Source organism: Patagioenas fasciata, chromosome 5, assembly GCF_037038585.1.
Source record: "Patagioenas fasciata isolate bPatFas1 chromosome 5, bPatFas1.hap1, whole genome shotgun sequence".
In the NCBI taxonomy this organism is placed as follows: Eukaryota; Metazoa; Chordata; class Aves; order Columbiformes; family Columbidae; genus Patagioenas; species Patagioenas fasciata.
The window spans coordinates 63627830-63647696 of record NC_092524.1 but is presented as its reverse complement, the minus strand read 5'-3'; the positions used below and the strand labels follow the sequence as shown (position 1 = coordinate 63647696).

The 19867-nt window shown below is 38.8% G+C and overlaps 1 protein-coding gene across 2 annotated transcripts in view; it reads right to left on the bottom strand.

Moving 5' to 3' along the window:
• ESR2 (estrogen receptor 2) overlaps positions 1 to 18830 on the bottom strand; it is a 37754-nt gene extending 18924 nt beyond the window's left edge. Inside the window, exons 1-4 of one of the 2 annotated variants that reach the window (XM_071809726.1) lie at positions 18601 to 18830; positions 14766 to 15235; positions 8061 to 8236; positions 5245 to 5361 (exon numbers count right to left, since the gene is read on the bottom strand). In XM_071809726.1, the coding sequence (XP_071665827.1) occupies positions 5245 to 5361; positions 8061 to 8236; positions 14766 to 15235; positions 18601 to 18603 (766 nt within the window). In that variant the 5' untranslated portion in view covers positions 18604 to 18830. Of the gene's footprint in view, positions 1 to 5244; positions 5362 to 8060; positions 8237 to 14765; positions 15236 to 16471; positions 17518 to 18600 lie in introns of those variants that run through there. The other variant, XM_065840111.2, reaches the window with a different exon arrangement.
• Positions 18831 to 19867: the final 1037 nt, after the last annotated feature.

Genomic DNA, 19867 nt, shown 5'->3' with positions numbered 1-19867 from the left:
TAAAACACAGCTCATCAGTGATTAAGAGAGATATAATTAATTTCTACACTAAAATTTATTCTGTTTATATTGAAAAAACGTAAATAATAAAGGAAAGAGTGCATTGTAAGATTACACAATTAAGAAAACAACATTGAAGCTTTCTAGTCAATTGACACATCAGAAAGTAGCAGCCTTTCCAATTAAAACAACGTTTCAATACATAAAGGAACGTATGTACTTTTTATTCAAATCCAAAGTTTAGGCAGGACTGAGAAATTTTACCTGTACATCTATTTGCATCCAACAGGAATCTGTAAGTGCTTATAAAACGATATAAACAATTCTAGATCAATTTGATGTTTGGCTTAACTAGACACAGAGATGTGGGTCAATCTGTGTAAACGTACAGCATTAAAATACTTACAGCTTCCCAGGTTAGGGACTATTTCCAACTTTACCACAAACTCCCTGACTATACTTACTAGCTAATATTCATTCATACATAGGTAATTTGGGCAACTGAAGAAGTGCACAAGATGATCAAACCCCTTATTTTTCATACAGCACTTTCCTTATTTAAAGCTATTCTTTGCACAAGAAAATAGCTATGTTCAGCTGAGAATGCTGGACCGGTGGCAGGATCCTACGGGTAAATGATCTCAAGAACATAAGAAATAAAACACATTGAAAAACTCATTAAAATGAGCCTGCTGTTCACTCACCCATGAACCAGCCACAACAGGTATTCTTGGAAGTGAAACCCTTTATTTTTAAAGCAGCTCCTGCTTTATAAGTTCTTTGAAAATTGCAGATGAGTCTGCTGCCTGATACGGTGAGCAGTAATATGGCATATGGCTCTCAATATTGATTTTGGACCCTGGCAACTGCTTATGTAAGTAACCAGTTCAGCAGCAACTGCAGATTCTACCATTAAATATATATTATAACCAGTTTTTGTAAGTGTTGGAGCTTAAAACTTGCTCAAGTATGCCTTAGTAAATCATTAGCACTCCAGTCACCTTTGAAAGTAAACGCAAATGTTCTGGTGAGTACGCCTGTATTCACAGAACAGACCTGCTGACAAAGAAGCTGCCGTCTGCCATACACACGAGAACATGAGCTCAAATTACAGTAATTTCTATAATAGCTAAAATACAATTAATACATCTGGTGTCCAGAGAATACCATAAAACATTTTTCCCCACTTACTTTCAATGCAAAAAGTAATTTTGCAGTATTTCAAAGTGCTATCTAGAAACTGAACACAGCAGCCAAGCACGGGGGAAGAAGAGAGACAAACCCTGAACCGTATCAGCCCCAGAGAACTCTGGTTTTCTTTCTGCAAACTTGCTGAATGATGCCAGTATTCAAGGGCAGTATCTTTTTGGTATGGCCCCGCAGCCTTCTCATTTGGGACAGGGAGGGGGTCTAAAGGAGGTTTATCTCTGGAACATTTTCAACAAATTGAGAACTGACACACAGGGAAAAAAGACACAGGAGTGGGCCAGGGAGGGGATGAAATATAAGATAAGTCTAGCCCTACAGGGAAACTGAAAACTCCTTATGGGAGAAGGTCTATTTGAGCCTCAGGAAGCAAAAAAGAAAAGATTGAGCATAGCTGCTCCCAGAGTGGCTATAGCTCAGTGGTGGAGCAACTCCTGTCTTCTTCACAGCCTTTGGCAAATGGCACAGCCCCTTTCAGGCTCCCCAGGTAAACAAAGCTCCAAGAGAAGATCAGTTTTATCCTGATCTGTTTTATTCAAGTTTGCTGGGTAGGGTTTACTGCAGTATTTCCGTCTTCCTTGTTCCCGGTGACAGCGCTTTGCAATTATTTTTCTGTCATTGCTGGTAGTTCCAGTGCCAAAATTTAGCAGCAGCTTTCTCGGTTGGAACAGGAGGCACCACAGATTTCCCACAGAGCAATTTGCAGGCACTGTGTCTCAGACCCTCATTGTGCTTTTGGCAACGATGGTATATTTTGTAAGAAAATCCGTTGTCACCTTAATACAAAGCACCCCCAAGCTAGTCTCCACTGAAATACCTGTGGCTTGCTGGGTTGACTTCTCAACATTTATGAATGTAATGACATCCAAGAGGATTTCAGACAGGGAGACTCCAAAGCAACACTTTCCTACTGCCTCCTACTCTTTTAAAGGCGGCATGTACTGCCCAGTCACATTTACATACAGAAATGAATGCTATAGATACACACAGAGGTATATGTGTATTTTTTTCAAGGTGTCAATTGATAATATACAAAATGAGGATTTAAAAATTTGGCGCAAACAGTGCAGAGCTTTTATGAGGAGCCTTCGTAAACTACAAAGTGGCAATCAAGGTTATTTTATTACTTCTGCTGGACAACAACTCTCCAACAAGCAAAAACGCACTTACAAACCATTCTATCCTATCCAGGGTTTCAGCAGATGTGAGCCAATGCATTCACTAAGTGACCAGGGAAAGGAGCAGAGATGGGGAAAACCCTACATTAAAAAGAAAACTTAGTCTTTTATGGTTTTCTACAGTAAAAAACTGGCATTAAAGCACTGCTCTAACAAGAAAACATTGGAAAGATAATCACTTTGGTCTGCAGGGAATGTCATTTTTGTTTCATGCAAGGAATAGTCTTAAAATCTGTCTGGTTTAAATGTCTGTCACTATGTGTCCATGAATCAGCTTTACACACAGGTGCCTCAACTCAGACAATTCTGAGTAATTTTCATACTCCTTTTCCTCCAATTAAGTTGTTAAGATTCTGAAATTAAATTCTCAGGAGTCCCGAATTTCAGTGTTGCTATCTAAAAAACTAATAAAATATAAACTAAAAAAAAAAAAAAAAAAACAAACCACACAACCAAATTCTGTTATTTTACTGTTTTAGTTTCAAAGTGTCATTTTTGTTCTGGCACAGTCTTTGATGTCCTATAAACATTCATTATTGTTGAAAAATATATTTATGAATATGTGACAAGATTAAAAGGAACACAGGCTAAGACACGAGTACATGTTATTATTTATTATTTGTAATACCATAGTGCCTATGAGGTCTAATCACAAACCAGGACTTTCGGGACAATTAGAACACAAGGATTCATTTAAGTATTGTGGAATACCACCTTATAAACTCATAGTGGAATTAATCTTTACAAAAACTCTCCAACTCCAGAATGGGGGCTTGATAAAAAACATTGTTGGAAAACCTTTGAGTAAAATTCTCAGTCATAAAGGTGAGCAAAAGACAGTGACACCATTCAGAAAGTAAGGTTTAAAAAGACTCTCATTTGCAAGTGTGAGGTTTTCCTTTTCAGAGGCCAGAAGGTAGCTAAGACCATATTAACGAAAAACACTAATGAAGTTGAGATGTATCAGTAGTGCTGAAGAAGACAGGAGCTTCGTATAGAAAGAACTAGCTGGTTTGAGCAACAGAAACCAAATGTACTTCAGGAGTACAAAAATAATACAAGAAACGATTGAAATTGTAGCTCTAATCTGGGAGTTATCAGCTAGAAATGAACAGGGAGTCTGCGGTCATAACAGATTTGGAATGACTATGAACCGCCTGCGTGAGGCAAATAGGATCCTTGGTTGTATGCAGAGAAAAGCTCCTGCAGAAACAGAAATGTATTAGTGCTGCTATAGTGAGGAGAGTTCCTAGGAACAACCGTCCATAATTCTGGCCACACAAGTGCAAAGTGGATTATTTCTACCTGGAGCAGATTGAGAGACAAGCTATGCTGATGGCTTCTAGATTCCATCTGCTTTCCTGTTTTGCAAGAGGAGATTTCTTGGTTTATTTAGTCTAATAAAGCAAAGGTTGTGAGGGGAGATGATGTCACCCATAAATACAAACAGACTGATAACAATAAAGAGAAGCCTCTAAGCTACAAGACAACATTGCCACAAGAACAAATGGGCATTAATTGCACAGCAATAAATGCAGGCTGGAATTCTAAAGAATATCCCTAATGAAAGAAATTATGTTCTGCAAACAGCCTTCAGATCACAGCAGTGGGAGGACAAAAACACTGCCTAGCCTAGAAATAGAACAGAAATATGTATCTACACTAAATGGGATGAACCGAAGTGCACGCCTGCAGATCACGGAGCACCAAGCACAGTGACCTGCTCTCCACTCCCATGTTCCTTTCTGATGTTTTCCGAGCCTATTTCTGTCATGTACATTGGGGAATATATAAGAAGCAACAAGAAACCCTGACTGTGCAAGTACATTAGATATCAAAATATCTTTTAAGTTATATTCTTCTTTAAAGTAACCTTTAAAATACCATCTATAAATGTATAACTAAAGTGAAGTCACATCACTGTAGGTATTATACAAGACAGGAATAAGTGAAAAGGCTGGGTAATTCTGAGTGGCAAAGTGACAAACAGGGGTTGTCCACTAATACTTCTGATGAAAAAGCTGGAGGGTATCATCTGAAAATAGCCTGTTCAAAAAAAGAACAGCACACCCATCACCTTCCCCTCACTGCCCCACCTAAGCCCCACAAAAAAGCGTGGCAGCCAGAGAGCTGGTTCTTCCCATGGTGGGTGGTCAAGCTGCAGAACTCCTTGCTACGGGATGATGTAGATGCTAAGACTTTACAGGATTAAAAAGAGAAACAATGGAAAAGTCGCCATTCTATTAATATATTAAGACCTATCAAATGGAAGAAACCTCTTCTAGACCAGAAGTCTCCAACTGCTAATTTCTGGAAGCTGAGAGCTGTCAGGAATAGTTTCATTTACATGCTAGTCTCACTCTTAGGCTCCTCCTGAGGAGGAGCCACTCTCAGCACTGCTGGAGGCAGGATATGGGGTTAATTAACTGTTTTGATGTGGCCCTGCTGGTCTTGCATCCCAGCAGCAGAGCACAGCACAGGCTCATTTGCCCTGTATTAGAGGGGATTTCAGTTTGGTTTGCCGCTCAGGCAGCAGCAGGTCTTGGGTTCCCATTCTGCAGAACATGGTATGTGAATGAACTGCCTTCCTGGAGCTCTGCAGAGGTACCGTGGTTTTCACATGCTCAACATACACTTTTCTCCTCTCCACGGGTTTTCTTTTGAAAACAACAAGTTTCTTCTGCTTTAAAATTTGGTACATTCCTTCCTATAAAACCAGCTTAAACCTTGCTCGAATTGCTTGATGTGCCTTTTTAGAATTAAGGGGCGGGGGTGGGGGGGCAAGCACTATACAGAATTGAGTAAAGAAAAACAAAAGTCAGCAAAACCCAAGCAAACAGCACAGAGCTGCAAAACTCACCACATTTCATCATTCCCACTTCGTAACATTTCCGTAGCCGGCATGCCTGGCAGCTTTTGCGTCTGTTTTTGTCTATCGTGCATTGATTGGTAGCTGGGCAGATGTAATCATTATGTCCTGCAGCAGAGTAAGAAGAGAATATTTAACATCTCCAACAGTCTCTCTTGGTCATTTCCCAAATCAGGACCTTCCTATTTTAAGCAACTCAATTTTTTCATATGCATATACCTAAGCTGCATTAATTTAACTGATGCAAAAATGCATATTTATCCTACGCTGAAAACATAAACCTATGGCCTCAAAATGTAACCAGACAACATAGACCAGATTTTACTGATGAGTATTAGATAACCAACTGATTTTTGAAAATGGGACATATGCTCTTGTGGAAATTTGCTCCCAGCTTCCAATTTCTTACTGTACATTGGGAGTCTACAGATGGCAGATAGTAGATTTTGTTTCTTCCTCAGCAGCAGAGTGGAAAACAGCAATACACACACAGTCCTGAAATGTTTTAAGTAAATTACATCCCTGTTTACTGAACTCTCTGATGGGGTGAGTTCCAGGAATGAAGAAACCTTTGGAGGATTGACCCTGGACCAAAGTTAAAAAAAAACAAAACAGCCCAAGAGAGAAAGAAAACTAGTATAAAATAATGCATACTGTAGAGTACAAAGAAAAGCACAAGCAGCAGGTATAACTCTTAGATATTGTGGACAAGTGTTTCTCTTATTTTCATCAATTTCCACCATAGCCTCTTCTACTGCCTTCTCTTTCCCACTTCCTCACCCTCACCCAAACCCATTTGCACAATTGCATTTCATTAATCAATAATCTGGTCCAAAGGTTTATTACTATAAACTGGACTTGAGTATGCTCTTGGTGTAAATACAGTCAAATAATCTCCTGTCTGACACTCAAAATCTCTCTTGCAGTAGTTACCAATGGATGCAATAAGTATGCACTCATTTACATTTCTTAATGTCTTTTCTCTCATGTTATTTAAGATATTTTTTCAAACTTTCAATATGTCAGGTAAAGATACAGCTACTAGAGGTTTGTTGGGTTTTTTTAATACTTGATGCAAGTCCAAGAGTTCATGTCCCCAAGAGCAATTATTTAACTGAACCATTGTGACTATTTCCTTGCAAAATTAAAATAATTTTAACCTTGAATTTTTGAACCGATGATTTTAAAAAGAAGAGATCAGGTTACAGTTTGTCCCATTTCCTACTGGCAGATATGACTGAAAAACAAATTACTGTTTATCACTCTTCACACAACATCGGGGGAAAGGAGGAGGAAGCTCTCTGCTGCACTATAACCCAAGCACACTGAAGTATAAAGTGGTTTAAAACTCCTGTGGCCTTGGGATAATTTAGCTTCCAGGCAGATGTTCAGCAATGTGGGAAGAATACTGTACACTACAAATTTGGACAAGCAGAGGAGACCACACACAGTCATACCATTTAATTTTAATTAGATATTAGCCCAACATTTTGGTCTATGTTAGGCCTAGCTTTCTATTTTTATAAGTAATATCCTTCATAACAACAGTTGCAACTGAGTGCTTGATAAAGTTTTATTCCAAGAACTTACTTCCATTTATTTGAATTAAAAATGTTACCTGACAGGGTACATTAAGGTGTGCAGAAGCCCACAATGGGTAACTTGTTCATGGTCAAAGCACATGCGAGCAACGCAGAATAGACAAATAATTTTCCTGACAGAAAACACTTTGAGATCAAATTCAGTCTCCATTTATGACAAATGTAAAGTTCTCTTCAATTATTTTAGAAATCAAAAGAACTTGCACCAGTTTATAGAAATTGTTATTCACCCATGAAGAACTTGCACAATAAATTGAAAAGGCAAACAAGTTTTGAATTAAAATTTATTCTAATGGTGACACCAACTCTGCCATATTGATCCAAAAGGAAATATCTCAAGATCGCTAAAGGCTTTGTGTGCAGAAGAGAAAGGGAACATCACAGACTGAAAAATGACAGGATTTTCTGTGTTAGTACCCACATGTAGTATCCAATGTCAATTCAATTGAGGCCAAAGAACATGATAACTAGAGCCAAGGTTAAAGACATGAAGTGGTCCAAAGCTGCAATATGATGTATAAGTCACTGCCCATAGGCTGTGATAACAAACATGGAGACCTACATTTACTTCACGAGGCAGCCACTTAGCAAATTTGAACTAAATACCAAGCATTTAAGAATTTAAAAACTGAAGTGGAAATCTTAGCGAGAGAGATCTGTCAGAGTAAGAAATACTGCAATGTAGGCTGTGGGGGGTGGAGAGCTGAGAAATAACAATAAAGAGGTTTGTACCTAATACTTGCTAAACATGTTTTTATATCATACATACTGCGTAGATGTTATATGCTATGACTCCACAGCTCCAGGCAACATACTCTTGTCAAGAATAGCTCCTGGCAAGCAAAGTCTCCAGACAATTACCAACTCTGATTGTATTTATTCTAACAAATTCACAATTACTGTGTCTACTTTGGGACACAAACTGCAATCAGATCCGCAGGTCGCAGTGCCACCCCACCGAGGCCTTTGTTTCAGGCCCTTGCCATGCTACATATTCCACTTCTCTAAAGAAATCAATTGTTCACTTTGTAATGTTTCCAGATCTTGATAACATAAAAGCCAAAAGATAAAGCAGTCATGTTTTGCTCTGTTTTCAGCACCATACACCAGGATTTTAAATCTACTCATTGCTAGATCGACCTCTGCAGCCGCTGATCATAGAAAACAACTTATTTGAGCAGAGTTATCAAAAGCTGATTCTCCTACCTTGAATACTCCTTTTGAAGAACGCTTTGCAGCCTTCACACGACCAGACCCCATAGTGGTATCCTGAAGCATAGTCACTGCAGACTGCACAGAAGTGGGCATCCCTTTTTGAGCCAGGATTATTTGCAATGGGGCTTGTACAGTCGTTGCCGTGAGTTTTTCTTTTTAACGTTTCTCTGATAGAAAAGAAAAACATCTGTTATAAAAGTGGAAAAAAATATATACATTGCAAAGAGTGTCATTATTTTCAATTGTCTTCTATTCTCTCTCTACAGAGTCTTCTTATTACTGAACACAGGATAGTGTGAAACACTGTTAAGCTTTTTTTCTGATAAGGTTACTTAAAGCATATAGTCTGATCCCAGAGCTTCCAGTGATGACAGACTATAAAGTTCTAAAATACTCAAAGGCATAAACTGGACTGCTGATGTGTTATTCACACAAACTCTGGGAAAATCATGTGGATGCTGATAGACCTTGAAGAATTCTTGGAAATGTACAAGTCCATGAATTTGTGAACCAAGTGGACTTTGCCTTTGGGAGGTTTTGCGTGGAAAATGTGAACTCAGATAGCTCAGACTGACATGATAAACACCACCACAAACAGAGCTGCAGTTGCTTTGTAGTGTTAGCGAGGTAAAATTCTAGATGGAGCAATACACATCCAGTCTCAAGCGTTTCATCCTTTAAACAAGGCTTTATTCATTCAATGAGACACTGGAGACAGATATCTTGAGATGTGAATCTCAGCCTACATAACCAACTCACAATGTTATGCAAAGTTTTCTGTTCAAGGTGACAATCCACATTTATCACCCTAATACTAAATAAAAGGAAGTCTGAATGCAAGAAGAATGGAGAAACAAAAATAATAAAATACTTTTGTACATTAAAAAAAATCCTCCATATAAATTAGTAAGATATACATATCCCTGAAGTGCTGCAAATAGTTCCAGCTTGCTGGAACTTGTCTTAGTGACTGGATTAAAATGAAAATTAGAACAGGATAAAACTATGAAATAACAGCCAATTCCTGACACCAAGATCCTGTAAACAAACAGCAAGAGGAAAGGAACTTAGATTATCAGTAAAGTGGTTTTTAGGTATAGGAAGCACATCCATTGTGCACTTTTTCTCTGGACCTCATTTTCTTGGTGGTTTTAGCATGTGTTTTCTTCCATGGTCAATACCATTTCTAGGCAGAGATAAAATAGTGTCACATGCAAACTCTCAGCAGCAGTTTGACAAGAGGAAACCTGTACAGTGAGCTTATAGATATAAACTTAAGCACAGAGGCAGAAGTTAGAAACTGTAGAATTTTCCTCATTCCATCTTCCAGAAGGATGAGGGAAGAAAAGAAATATCAGTTGGGACAAAACAGCATGGAGCACGGTTTATGACTTCTAAAGAACACGGATACATTGCCAGGGCAGAAGAAATCTGTTCACGAGTGAAGGTTTAAGCAGAACAGTAGAAACATGCTGAAATTGCTGTCAGAGAGGTTCTAACTAACGTATTAAAGGTAGACTTTGTGCTGGTCTCATGACAGGAGGTAAGGACAAACACACCCACATGCCAACTAGAAATCATCAAGTTTTAAGTATTTGAGGAGGAAGTGCTTCAATTTCCTAGCAGAAAATTTGGAAAGGAAAGAAGGTAGTTCTTTGGGCAAATTCCAGAACAGAAAGATTAAGGTGTTTGTCGTACAATTAAGTTACTGCAAGCTTTTAAAAAAATGTTAATTCATTCATATATTGCAGGGCATAAGGGTGTTTAGATGTTCAATGAGCCCGGTCTTTGATTACAAGTATACCCCATTAATGCATTGCAGAATCACTAATTCCCCTTCTGACATGCTGGGAAGACCAGTGTGGGGAACTCTCCCTTAGAATAAAGGGACTGCATCACACACACCTAATATGCTGCTAACACAAGGAGGAGAAAGCAGTGGTGCTCCTTCCTGTTTCCCTGTATTTGGAAGAAAAAGTTAATTTGGTATTTCACATTAGTAGAAGAGGTATATTTTAAATTTCTGCTTGGGAATCATGATCCAATTGTAAGAGTCAGAGGAGAATAAAAAAATCAGCTAGAGAGTATCTCAGTGAGTGATTGATTTGCTGTAGAGAGTGATTTTATTGCCCTCATTAAAGCACCGAGATGTTATGGACGAAAATAAAGAAAAAGTACACACTGTGACATCTCGCTGAGGAGTGTTGGTTTTTACCTTCTGGCCATGACGTGTGTTTTAAAAAACACTTCTTTCCCTGCTTAAAAGTTTAACAACAGCTGCCCTGCCTGAATTCTGCAGGCTGTGGCAAACAGCTTGCACACAGAGCCACAATCTGGAACAAATCCCTCCTGCGAGATCAACGGGCATCAAATCTGCTCGTCTGCGATAGCTGCAGCAGTTTCAAACAGTGTGTTCCTGTTGTCTTTAAGGACAACAGAACTGGGGAATAGTGGAGAGCTTTAAGGTGCATGTTCCTCACCCTGAGAACCTCACCAGCAGACGGTGCATCCGCACAAAGAGCAAATGGGAGCGGGCAGCCGCATGTGTGGTTAGAAACCACCTCCCAGGTCTCCGGTGCTCTCCAGCAGGCTTGGGAGATAAATGAGCTGCCAGGTGCTCCAGAAGAACTGGCTGGGTGCCCACAAAGCTCCCGCACTGAAGGATGCAGGAAAATGGGGGATGTTCCCTGGCTGCTACCGAGGAACCACACAGACAAAGATTTATCGCTTTAAAACATCTAATACTCCTCTATTTTTTATGATCATGGTTTCTACACAGAAATATTATGTTTCCATAAAAAGAATAAAGATTTTTTTCAAATAACAAGTCAGTGATTTCCTACTAGTCATCAACAGTGACAAGATGATTATCCTACAGGAGAAGGAATTAGCAAGACTATTTAAGTTATTCAATACCTGTTTTGTAGGTATTACCTCTAGCTTTGCCACAGCGAGTGTTTGATGCATATATCACACCTGGAAAACTTGAACCCAAATTCAATTTGTTATTAAAAATGAAGGATTTGACCTAGAAACCAGCAATATTTGCTCATGGCATTTGTTGTCTGACAGATGTTTTTAGAACCTAAACTATTGCACATTATAAAAGGAAAGAGAGAGAAGAAAAAAGGTGGAGGAGGGGAAGAGAATCCATTAAGTCAAAAATTAACTATCCAGATTTTATAATTTCTTATATTAATATCTCTTCCCTCCCTCCCACAGGCTACCGGCTCATTCAGTGTCTGGAGATAATTCAATCCCATACAAGCCAAAGATGTAGGAAGAAGAAGACTCTTCTCTCCCAGAATGTGTTCTCTCCCATAACTTCTGGAATTGTTAATACCACACAACTGTCAAGGTTTATAATGCCAAAGCACAGGTTCTGCTATGCTCCAAACATTGAATAATCTGCTGAAAACCATGTCATAGATATCCCAAAATTTGAAGATACATTTTTGCCTGATCTCTGTAACTATTCCATCATAAAATGGAGATGCCAACCCATTACCTCAAAAATATTTCAAGATATGTTTAAGTGCTCTACAAAATGAGCACAATAAAAAAGTGTAGGTGAATAATGCAAATAATTATGGCTTCAGAGCAGAGTTTCAGCAATGTATAAATACGATATCAGCGCAAACTGAAGACGATGACATTACTAAATAATTTCCAATTAAGCAAGCATTGCCAGCCTGTGCACCCAAAAACGTTTACTTACATGCTCCACCTGCAATTAGTCAGAAGGACATGGAAAATACTAGAAATAAAGAATAAGTTAAGTTCCAGAAACATCACTCTGGCAACTTCATTAGAGTTTCATAGTGCTTTTTAGAAAGTAATATATCTGTTAATTTTGAAAATAAGCCTCTTGTTTCTTTAATTAAAATCCTTTTATTTAGGGGATGAAGACAGAAATCTATTTCAGATTACTTTAAAATATAATTACATGGTCACATTCCTTTTCTCTTCATGTCATTTTAATATAAATTGAGTGAATCTGCACCAACAACATTTATTGAGACTATTTCTATTGTCTTCACTAGGTACAGGACTTCTAATACAAATAGATATAGCAGAGTCTTTATCACCAAATTATTGTCATTTTTGTACAAAAAAAATGGAACTCTAAAAATTCACATATTTTTTACATGGAATATAATTAATTTTTGTTGAACTGCTGGTGCAAAGTAACACTATGCTGCATAACATTTGAATTTAACAAAGTTAAATTTCTTCTGTATTCATTTAATGAACCTATTTGTGAGGAAAAGTAATGCCAAGAATTCAGGCTCCTTATTTTAAGCTGATCTACAAGGAGATCCAAATTACAGCTTTAGCAAAGTGGACCACATTAGTTTAGCTAATTTACACCCAGGGAGAATAAACTCTCACTGTGAGACTCCAGCTTTATTTTGAAAGGTAAAATAAACTGTGTAACAGACCAAAATATGTAGTAATTCTTTCTTACTCATCTTTCAAACAAAATCCCTTTTCTAAAACTACAATGGTGTTTAAAATTACTTGCACTTTACAACATCAGTCTCTCCCTTCCCCCAGATCTATTCCTTTAAGTTTAAATCCCAAGAACTCTTCCTTCAAGGTATAATCTTTGAAGCCGTAGTGTCACAGGCATTGTTCCCATGGCAATAAATATAATGCCCATGACATTAATTCAAGACCTCACCAAAGGATAAAGCAAAAGGAAACACAGGGCTTTTTTTTTTTTTTTACTTTACAGCTTTATTTCAGGACAGATATCCACAATAAGGAAATTACAGCTCTTTCCTTTTGCGTTTCCGTGTCAAATTATTATTTTTTTCTTTTTTACAACTTGTGCACACAAAGGAGGGGTTGCAATGCACCATGCTGAGACAAACGGAACAGTGAGAAGGTCCAGCTACCAAGCAACCCAGTAGTTACGCATTGCTGAACAAAAAAGATTATCCACAAATTTACACTCCAGATTTCATTTCTCCTCTCTAAGTTAGGTTGTAATCAACTACAGGAGCAATAGTCTGCATGAATCTATACAAACAGCAGAAGACTCATTTACTTAAACTCCAGTATCACAGGTTTGGCTTCCCTTCTCTCTATGTAGAGAGCTCATCACAGAGTATCCGGTGGAGGGGGAAGTGGAGGTTTAGATTGGATATTAGGAAAATTTTCTTCATGGAAAGGATTATCAAGCACCGCAACAGGCTGCCCAGGGACGTGGTTGAGTCACCATCCCTGGAGGTGTTTAAAAGACATGTAGATGAAGTTCTTAGGGACATGATTTAGCGCCAGAGTTAGGTTAATGGTTGGACTTGATGATCTTGACAGTCCCTTCCAACCAAAATGATTCTATGGGGTGCTCCTGCTCTTGGGTTATTCCAGCTGCTGTTCCATCACCTGGAGAGCTTCCAACATTGACCCACAGCAGCCTTCAGCCTACAGCAAGGCTGTCAAAGTCTTGAAACATTAACCAAAGAGGGAAGAGTTTGGATGTTAGCCCTATTCACATTAGACCTGCTTGGGGGATTCTGTATGTAAGCACTACCCAAACAGCCTCTCCCAATCCACACTCCTACACTTAAAGTAGATTTGTGCTCCAGAACTGCCTGCTACTCACTGCCAACTCCAAATAGAGACCTGCCAGGTTGCGGGGTGAAGATCTGCACAGCCCACAAGTCAGAAGCAGATGTAGATCTCACATCTTAGCCCTGCACAGTCAACATAAGGTGCACCCATTGCAGAAGGAGTGTGGGTAGTCTCAAAAATAGCACAAATCCTTTATTAACAATTGAACTAAAACTGTTGCCAGGACACACTATTTTTCATACTGACAATGACTGCTGAAGTTAAATAAGGAGCCCTATGAATAAACATACAGCTGCTAAAACAGGAACAGCACCTGCAATGCCCTGAGCTTTTATCCATCCAACAGCTGTCATGCCCATGAATGGAGTAATTTCATCAGCTGACAATCTACACACTCGCTGTGGTTTGTAACACGAGTAAACACGCAGAATGGGAACATGTTTTTGCACATACAGTTTCTTTAAAGCTGAAAATTTAGCCCATGAATCTGCTGTTCACAACACCTTTGTAAAGTCAGTTGAGAACAGCAAAAGGAAACTATCAGACTTTTCAGTGGCAGCACCCTTTTGAACGTGATGCATGCTGTTAATATTAAAACCAAAGAAAATATTTCCCTTGAATTCTAAGTTCACAAAAAGCCTTCACAACTATTAGACGCAGTTAAAAAAAAATACAGATAAAATGGAATTCAAACTACATTGGATGAAAAGGAAAAATGAATGAACATTTAATTCTTTCACTCAAAGGACTTAATTAGCTAGCACAAAATGAATTTTTGTTACACAAAGCAATACCTAGGAGCCTCGAACTTTTATTTATACATACTAAACATTTCCTACACTGAAGGCATTTGCAGTGCTTTGTGTTGGTGTATAGCTCTTTAAGGGGCTATTAAAAGAAATCCTATTTCAGAAGTTACATTTAAAAAATACAAAACGCAGAGCTGGTTTGGTGGAGGTTTTTTAGGTTTGTTTTTTGGGTTTTTTTTTGTACTTTTTTTTTTCAGACACACCAACCAATAGAAGTCAAAAGTTAGAAAGAAAGAAAGAAAAGACTTAGAAGAACTAAACAAGCTGCAACTTTCAGCAAAGTTTTAAAGAAATGAGTAGTACTGACCTGGTGACAGGCAGCACGGGCTCCATGGGTCTTGCTTCGCACCATGGACTCTTTGGCTGCTCGGCGTACAGAAGCGACGACTGACAGTGCAGTGTCAGAGGGGAGAGGTGGCCAGGGGCAGACCAGATCACACTGGGGCTCGATGTCTGCCTCACGGATGCGCTCTCCGAATCACCAAAATTGCTGGTAATGTTGTAATTCATCATAGCAGAGCTGCAGAAAGCCATTGCAGAATATTCATGTCTGTTTTCCATGTAAGAGGAGGGGATATAGACTGGACTGTGTTCTGCTGTCAACGTGGACTGGTTACAGCTGGGAACTGGAGAGATGATACTAGCAGGTGAGTTTTTGATTTCTGTTTTATTACATCCAATATCTTGAAGTGGCAGCAACTGAGAAAAGTCCTTGTGAGAAGATGCACACAGAGACATTTTGAAGCAAGACTGAGGATCGATCTTCAAATATTCATCCTAAGATGGTAAGGTATAAAAAAAAAAGTTGAATTAAAAAGGAAGTTCTGTCTTTTCTATTAAAAAAAACGAATTGGCTAAACAGAAAATTAAAGAAAATATCCTGTTGAGACAGATTCCACACCAAATGCACTTAAACAGTCAATGTAGAAAATTAAGAAAAAGAAAGCTCTGTAAAGCTTCCTCAAAAATAAAGGCCAAGACACATGTTGAGTTCAAACTCCCTTGAAAAATAATAACAACAAAAGAAAAAAATCACTTGAAGTCCAAAACAAAGCTGCACATGACAACATGGATCCTCGCAAAAGTAACTCATTACAAACAGGGCAAAACCGCTTTGTGTCAGAGGCAAAATGGGTCACAACTTCAGAATGAGCGCCCTGAAAAATCAATTCTCTTTATAAAAACTCCCCACCTCCTGCTCCTGCTGTTAGTGTGCTACTTCAGCCTTCCCTCTAGCAACACAAGCGTGTAACAGCAGATATTTTGAACACACACACACACACACACACACACACACACACACACACACACACACATCATCAAAGCCAGAATTCCACTGCACATCCCTCTCTCCAATCAAGGAAGATGCAACAGATGTCAGTAGCAATGCAGCTTCATCACTGAGAGCTGGATACAGCACTTCTAAACAGAGCCACTATAAAAGCAGAAGTCACAAAATGCAGATATTTCCAAAGCTGACATGACAGAACTTGAGCGATTTTATAAGGTCTGGAAGTTTTATAATTTCCTGCCTCTCTCCATCCCATTGCAACTATTCTTTGTTCTTCCTCCTATCTGAATCAACTATCAAAACAGAGAGCTTAATTTGCCCAAGTAAAAGCTCTTTGTCAGATTTAGGTATATCCAAATTATTTGAGAAAAAAAATCTGAAAAGAAAAGCCCACCGAAGTCATCCTTCTAAGATGTAACCTCTGTCCTGTAGGCATTACTTTCACAGTAGCATTTAAACATATTTCTTTTTTATTCTTTACTGAGACTTTCATCTGCTGTTAATTCCAGCTTTGAAGACAGACATGCAGCCCCCTTATAGCTTGCAATCCAAAACAATTCTGTTTCCAAAATAACAAGTTCCAGCCCCTAGAACTGATATCGTAGTGTACTTTTAGAGACTGTAATAAGATCTTAACATGAAAAATCACAGGACAATTAAAAACTCACCCACAGTTTTTCTGTTCCAGAAGTGGCCAAAGTATTGATGCTTAATATTCTTACCTTTTTTCACCTCATGTGACCACAAAGCAAGATGAGGAAGATTCAAACACAGGTTTGTTGAAGTACCAGCAACCTCCCTGTCCCAAAAATTCTCAGCCAAACGGCATTTCTATTGTGCCATCTTGGGGCATTGACACTTTTTTTTCCTCTAGGGCCAGGACTGAAAGTAGAAGCATTAACAAAAAATGTAAGAAGCAGTCTTCTTGTATAAAACGGATAGTTTAAGGTCTGTCCTTCCTTCTCAGTTTGCATTCTGTTGATGAAACTCAAGATATCTGTAGAAATAACCAGGAACTCACTTAAATCATCTCGGTCATTTCAGTCCCAGCTGCTGTTTTTTCCTTTGTGGGAAACAGGAAAATGAGCTATCTCAGCAGCTGTTTATGGCCAGCAGTTCTTGTCCTGGAACTCTGATGCAGCCAAAGCAGGAGAATCTGACCTCACTCCTCAGACAAGCCACACACTCCATTTGCCCCAGCCAGACGCTTCGCTCTCCTCTACGAGAAACCGAGCATCTTTCAATTTATACTGCAAAATCACTGAAAATCTCAAAGGCGTTTTCACACCCAGATTACGGCGTATCCCAAATAAATTTTAAGCAGCAAATAATGGAACTAAGAAATTATTTTAACACTGTTTTCACTGGTTACTGTGAATGGGCCAGGTGAGTATGCTGAATTCAATGTGCATGTGAAGCTTCTGTGCAGGTAGAGATAATAAAGCTGTATACCATTTGCCATCTCGGAGGCTGCAGGTATTCACGGTGTGTGTGAACGCTCTGTAGGAGCTTCTGGAATGTCCCGCAAGCACTGATGGCACTAACTGCATCCCTCTGCTTCCCTGCAAAGGGCACATGGTGCAGGGTAACCTCAAACCCTGCTGAGAGCAGGACCTGAAAGGCATTACAGTGATATTTCTGTTCTAGTCAGCTAGAGACATTCTGGTATGATACTTCCATATTTTTTTTTGCAGCAGGCAGCTGGTTGTGTAGTTTCCCGCAGGCATTTGGAAAATATACACACGTATGCTATAGAGGCAGAGAGAACACTGAGCTGGTAATACACAGCTCCACAAACTGAATTCAGCTGAGCTTAAAATAATCACAGAATGTTAGGGATTGGTTTTTCTGGAGAGGTTATCTTCTAGAGCAGTATGCAGGACAACTGTCTATTTAGCAGAAGGACATATCTCCAAATGGCAGCACACAGTCTTTCAAAGCATGCACAGAAGTTATGAGAAGCAAGAGTGAAATTTGTTTTAGAAGGAGGAGTCCACAGAAGCATGAAAAATCAGTACAGCCTTCCTCAAAAACAGACTGCTTATGACTTATTTACAAGAGAAGGGACTCTGGGTTCCAGGAGGTTAAAGAAAACTGTACTCACAGTCTTCAGCAGACTGCAATACAGTGAAAAAATAACAGCAGTGGCTTAAGATAATTAACTTGGGTCATAGAAACAGTTTAGGCACAGTAGACTATGGATCTACATGAGATCACGTTGTTCACGTTTTTGTATACCTAGAGAATTTTGAACGGGAAGCCAAGAGCCTCACAAATAAAGAGAAGCTGCTGAAATCATCCAGTATTGCTCAGAAGGCCCTAAAAGCTGACTGTGAAGTTCTCAGGGCTGTGAAGTTGAAGAAGGACTGCAGATTCAGGGAACCAGATCTTAAGACTTAAGGCTAGAGAAAACAAACTCTACTAACACCAATACCTCAGAAGGAAGCATGACCATATTTAAGCCAAGGATACCAATAAGTAGTGTAACAGGCTAATGAATTTGTTCCATCCTGATATAATGTCCTCATACCTTAAGCACTATGCATTAAACAGCAAACTCCTACGTAGAGTGAACTCCCATTCCAACATCTCCTCATCCTCTGAAGAAAGATTTCAAAAGCATGATTCAGTATTAAAGTACCTTATTTAGATCTAATCTATCAGCACTGTGCTAGATCTGCACCAAACGCAGAAACAAAACAGGTATCTGTTATTTTTACCCTGCAGTCTTCTGGGAGACTGAAAATGTTTCAGTCTGTCTAAGTCAACGAAGCTTAGCAAGTTACCCAACAACTGAAATGACATTATTAAGTAGATAGCCATTTTGTCCAGTTCCTTGAGTAACACTTACCATTCACAAATGTAAGTCACTAAGGGCAGGTTTCACGTCTGGCATAAGAGAAAAAAGTTCCATTGGCTCAAGCACATGGAGAATGATACTGCCATCCATGGGGATGTAGGAACAAAAACGTGATGTTATCAACGTTCGCCACAAAACAAAAACAACACCAAAAAAGGTTCTGGTCTTTAAACAGCTCTACATATTGAACACGATGTATCCTGAGAGTCACCACGCAAGACACACCAGATCAGGCACAAAAATTGGTTTAGATGTGATAGTCAAACAGATACATGGGTAAATAATTAAGCCATCTGACCTGTTTGAACAAACTCAAAAGCCAGTTATTGCACATTACCTATACCAAGTATATTTTTTTAAGTCTTGTATGAAATATATAAATTTTTTTGTTTGTTTAGTTTTGGAAAGGGGAAAAATTAGGTAGAGGGGGCAGGCTGCCATGTTTTAGTGCCTGCTTGGAAATATAATACGATACCTTTTCTTAGAAAACTGCAACAGTCTGCAAAAAGCAATAGAGTGATGGATGATCTCAGGCACCATTCCATCAACATACATTACGATATGCTTAGAATTTTATAGACAAGTCATATATTTGAGCAAAGGTGGGTTTTTTTTGCAATAGAGAATTAAGATGACCTTTTTCTCTGCTAGGCTTAAAGTGCAATCATTCTTCCTTTCATTTTAATAGAGGTGAATCAGCAAGCATGTATTCCACTACGCCACAGCCTAAACCCCTCAGTCATCTCGCAAAGCGTTCTATTAATATTCTGCTAAGTTAAACTTTACACAGCTCACCACAACAATGAAATGAATCATTATCTCAACAACTGATCATTACAGGAAAGTCATTCCTGATGCATAAAATGGCACTTGTGTTTCATGTTTTGTGAAAAACTTATCACCCATTAAACACAGCAGTGCCAGATACTGCCAACAGGAGGCTTGTAAGTAAACAAGTTTATTATTACCTGAGAAGGACTAGATGCAACAAGTAGGTGACAGATAGGGAAGCAAAATGAAAATAAAGCTATTTGTCCAAATCTCAGGTGTTGTACTCATTCCTGCAAAATTAATAGCTTGTTCTCAACGAGATCAAGACCTGTTCTGAAGAAAATATTGCGGATTAAAAGCACACAGGCAGGAATACTTCAAAATGTTTCAGCAAAATGAGCACTGTCTTTGGCATATCTTATGTTACTGAAGACACAACTTCTAGGTTGTTCTAAACATTCATAAATATATTTCAAAGCTCAATGCA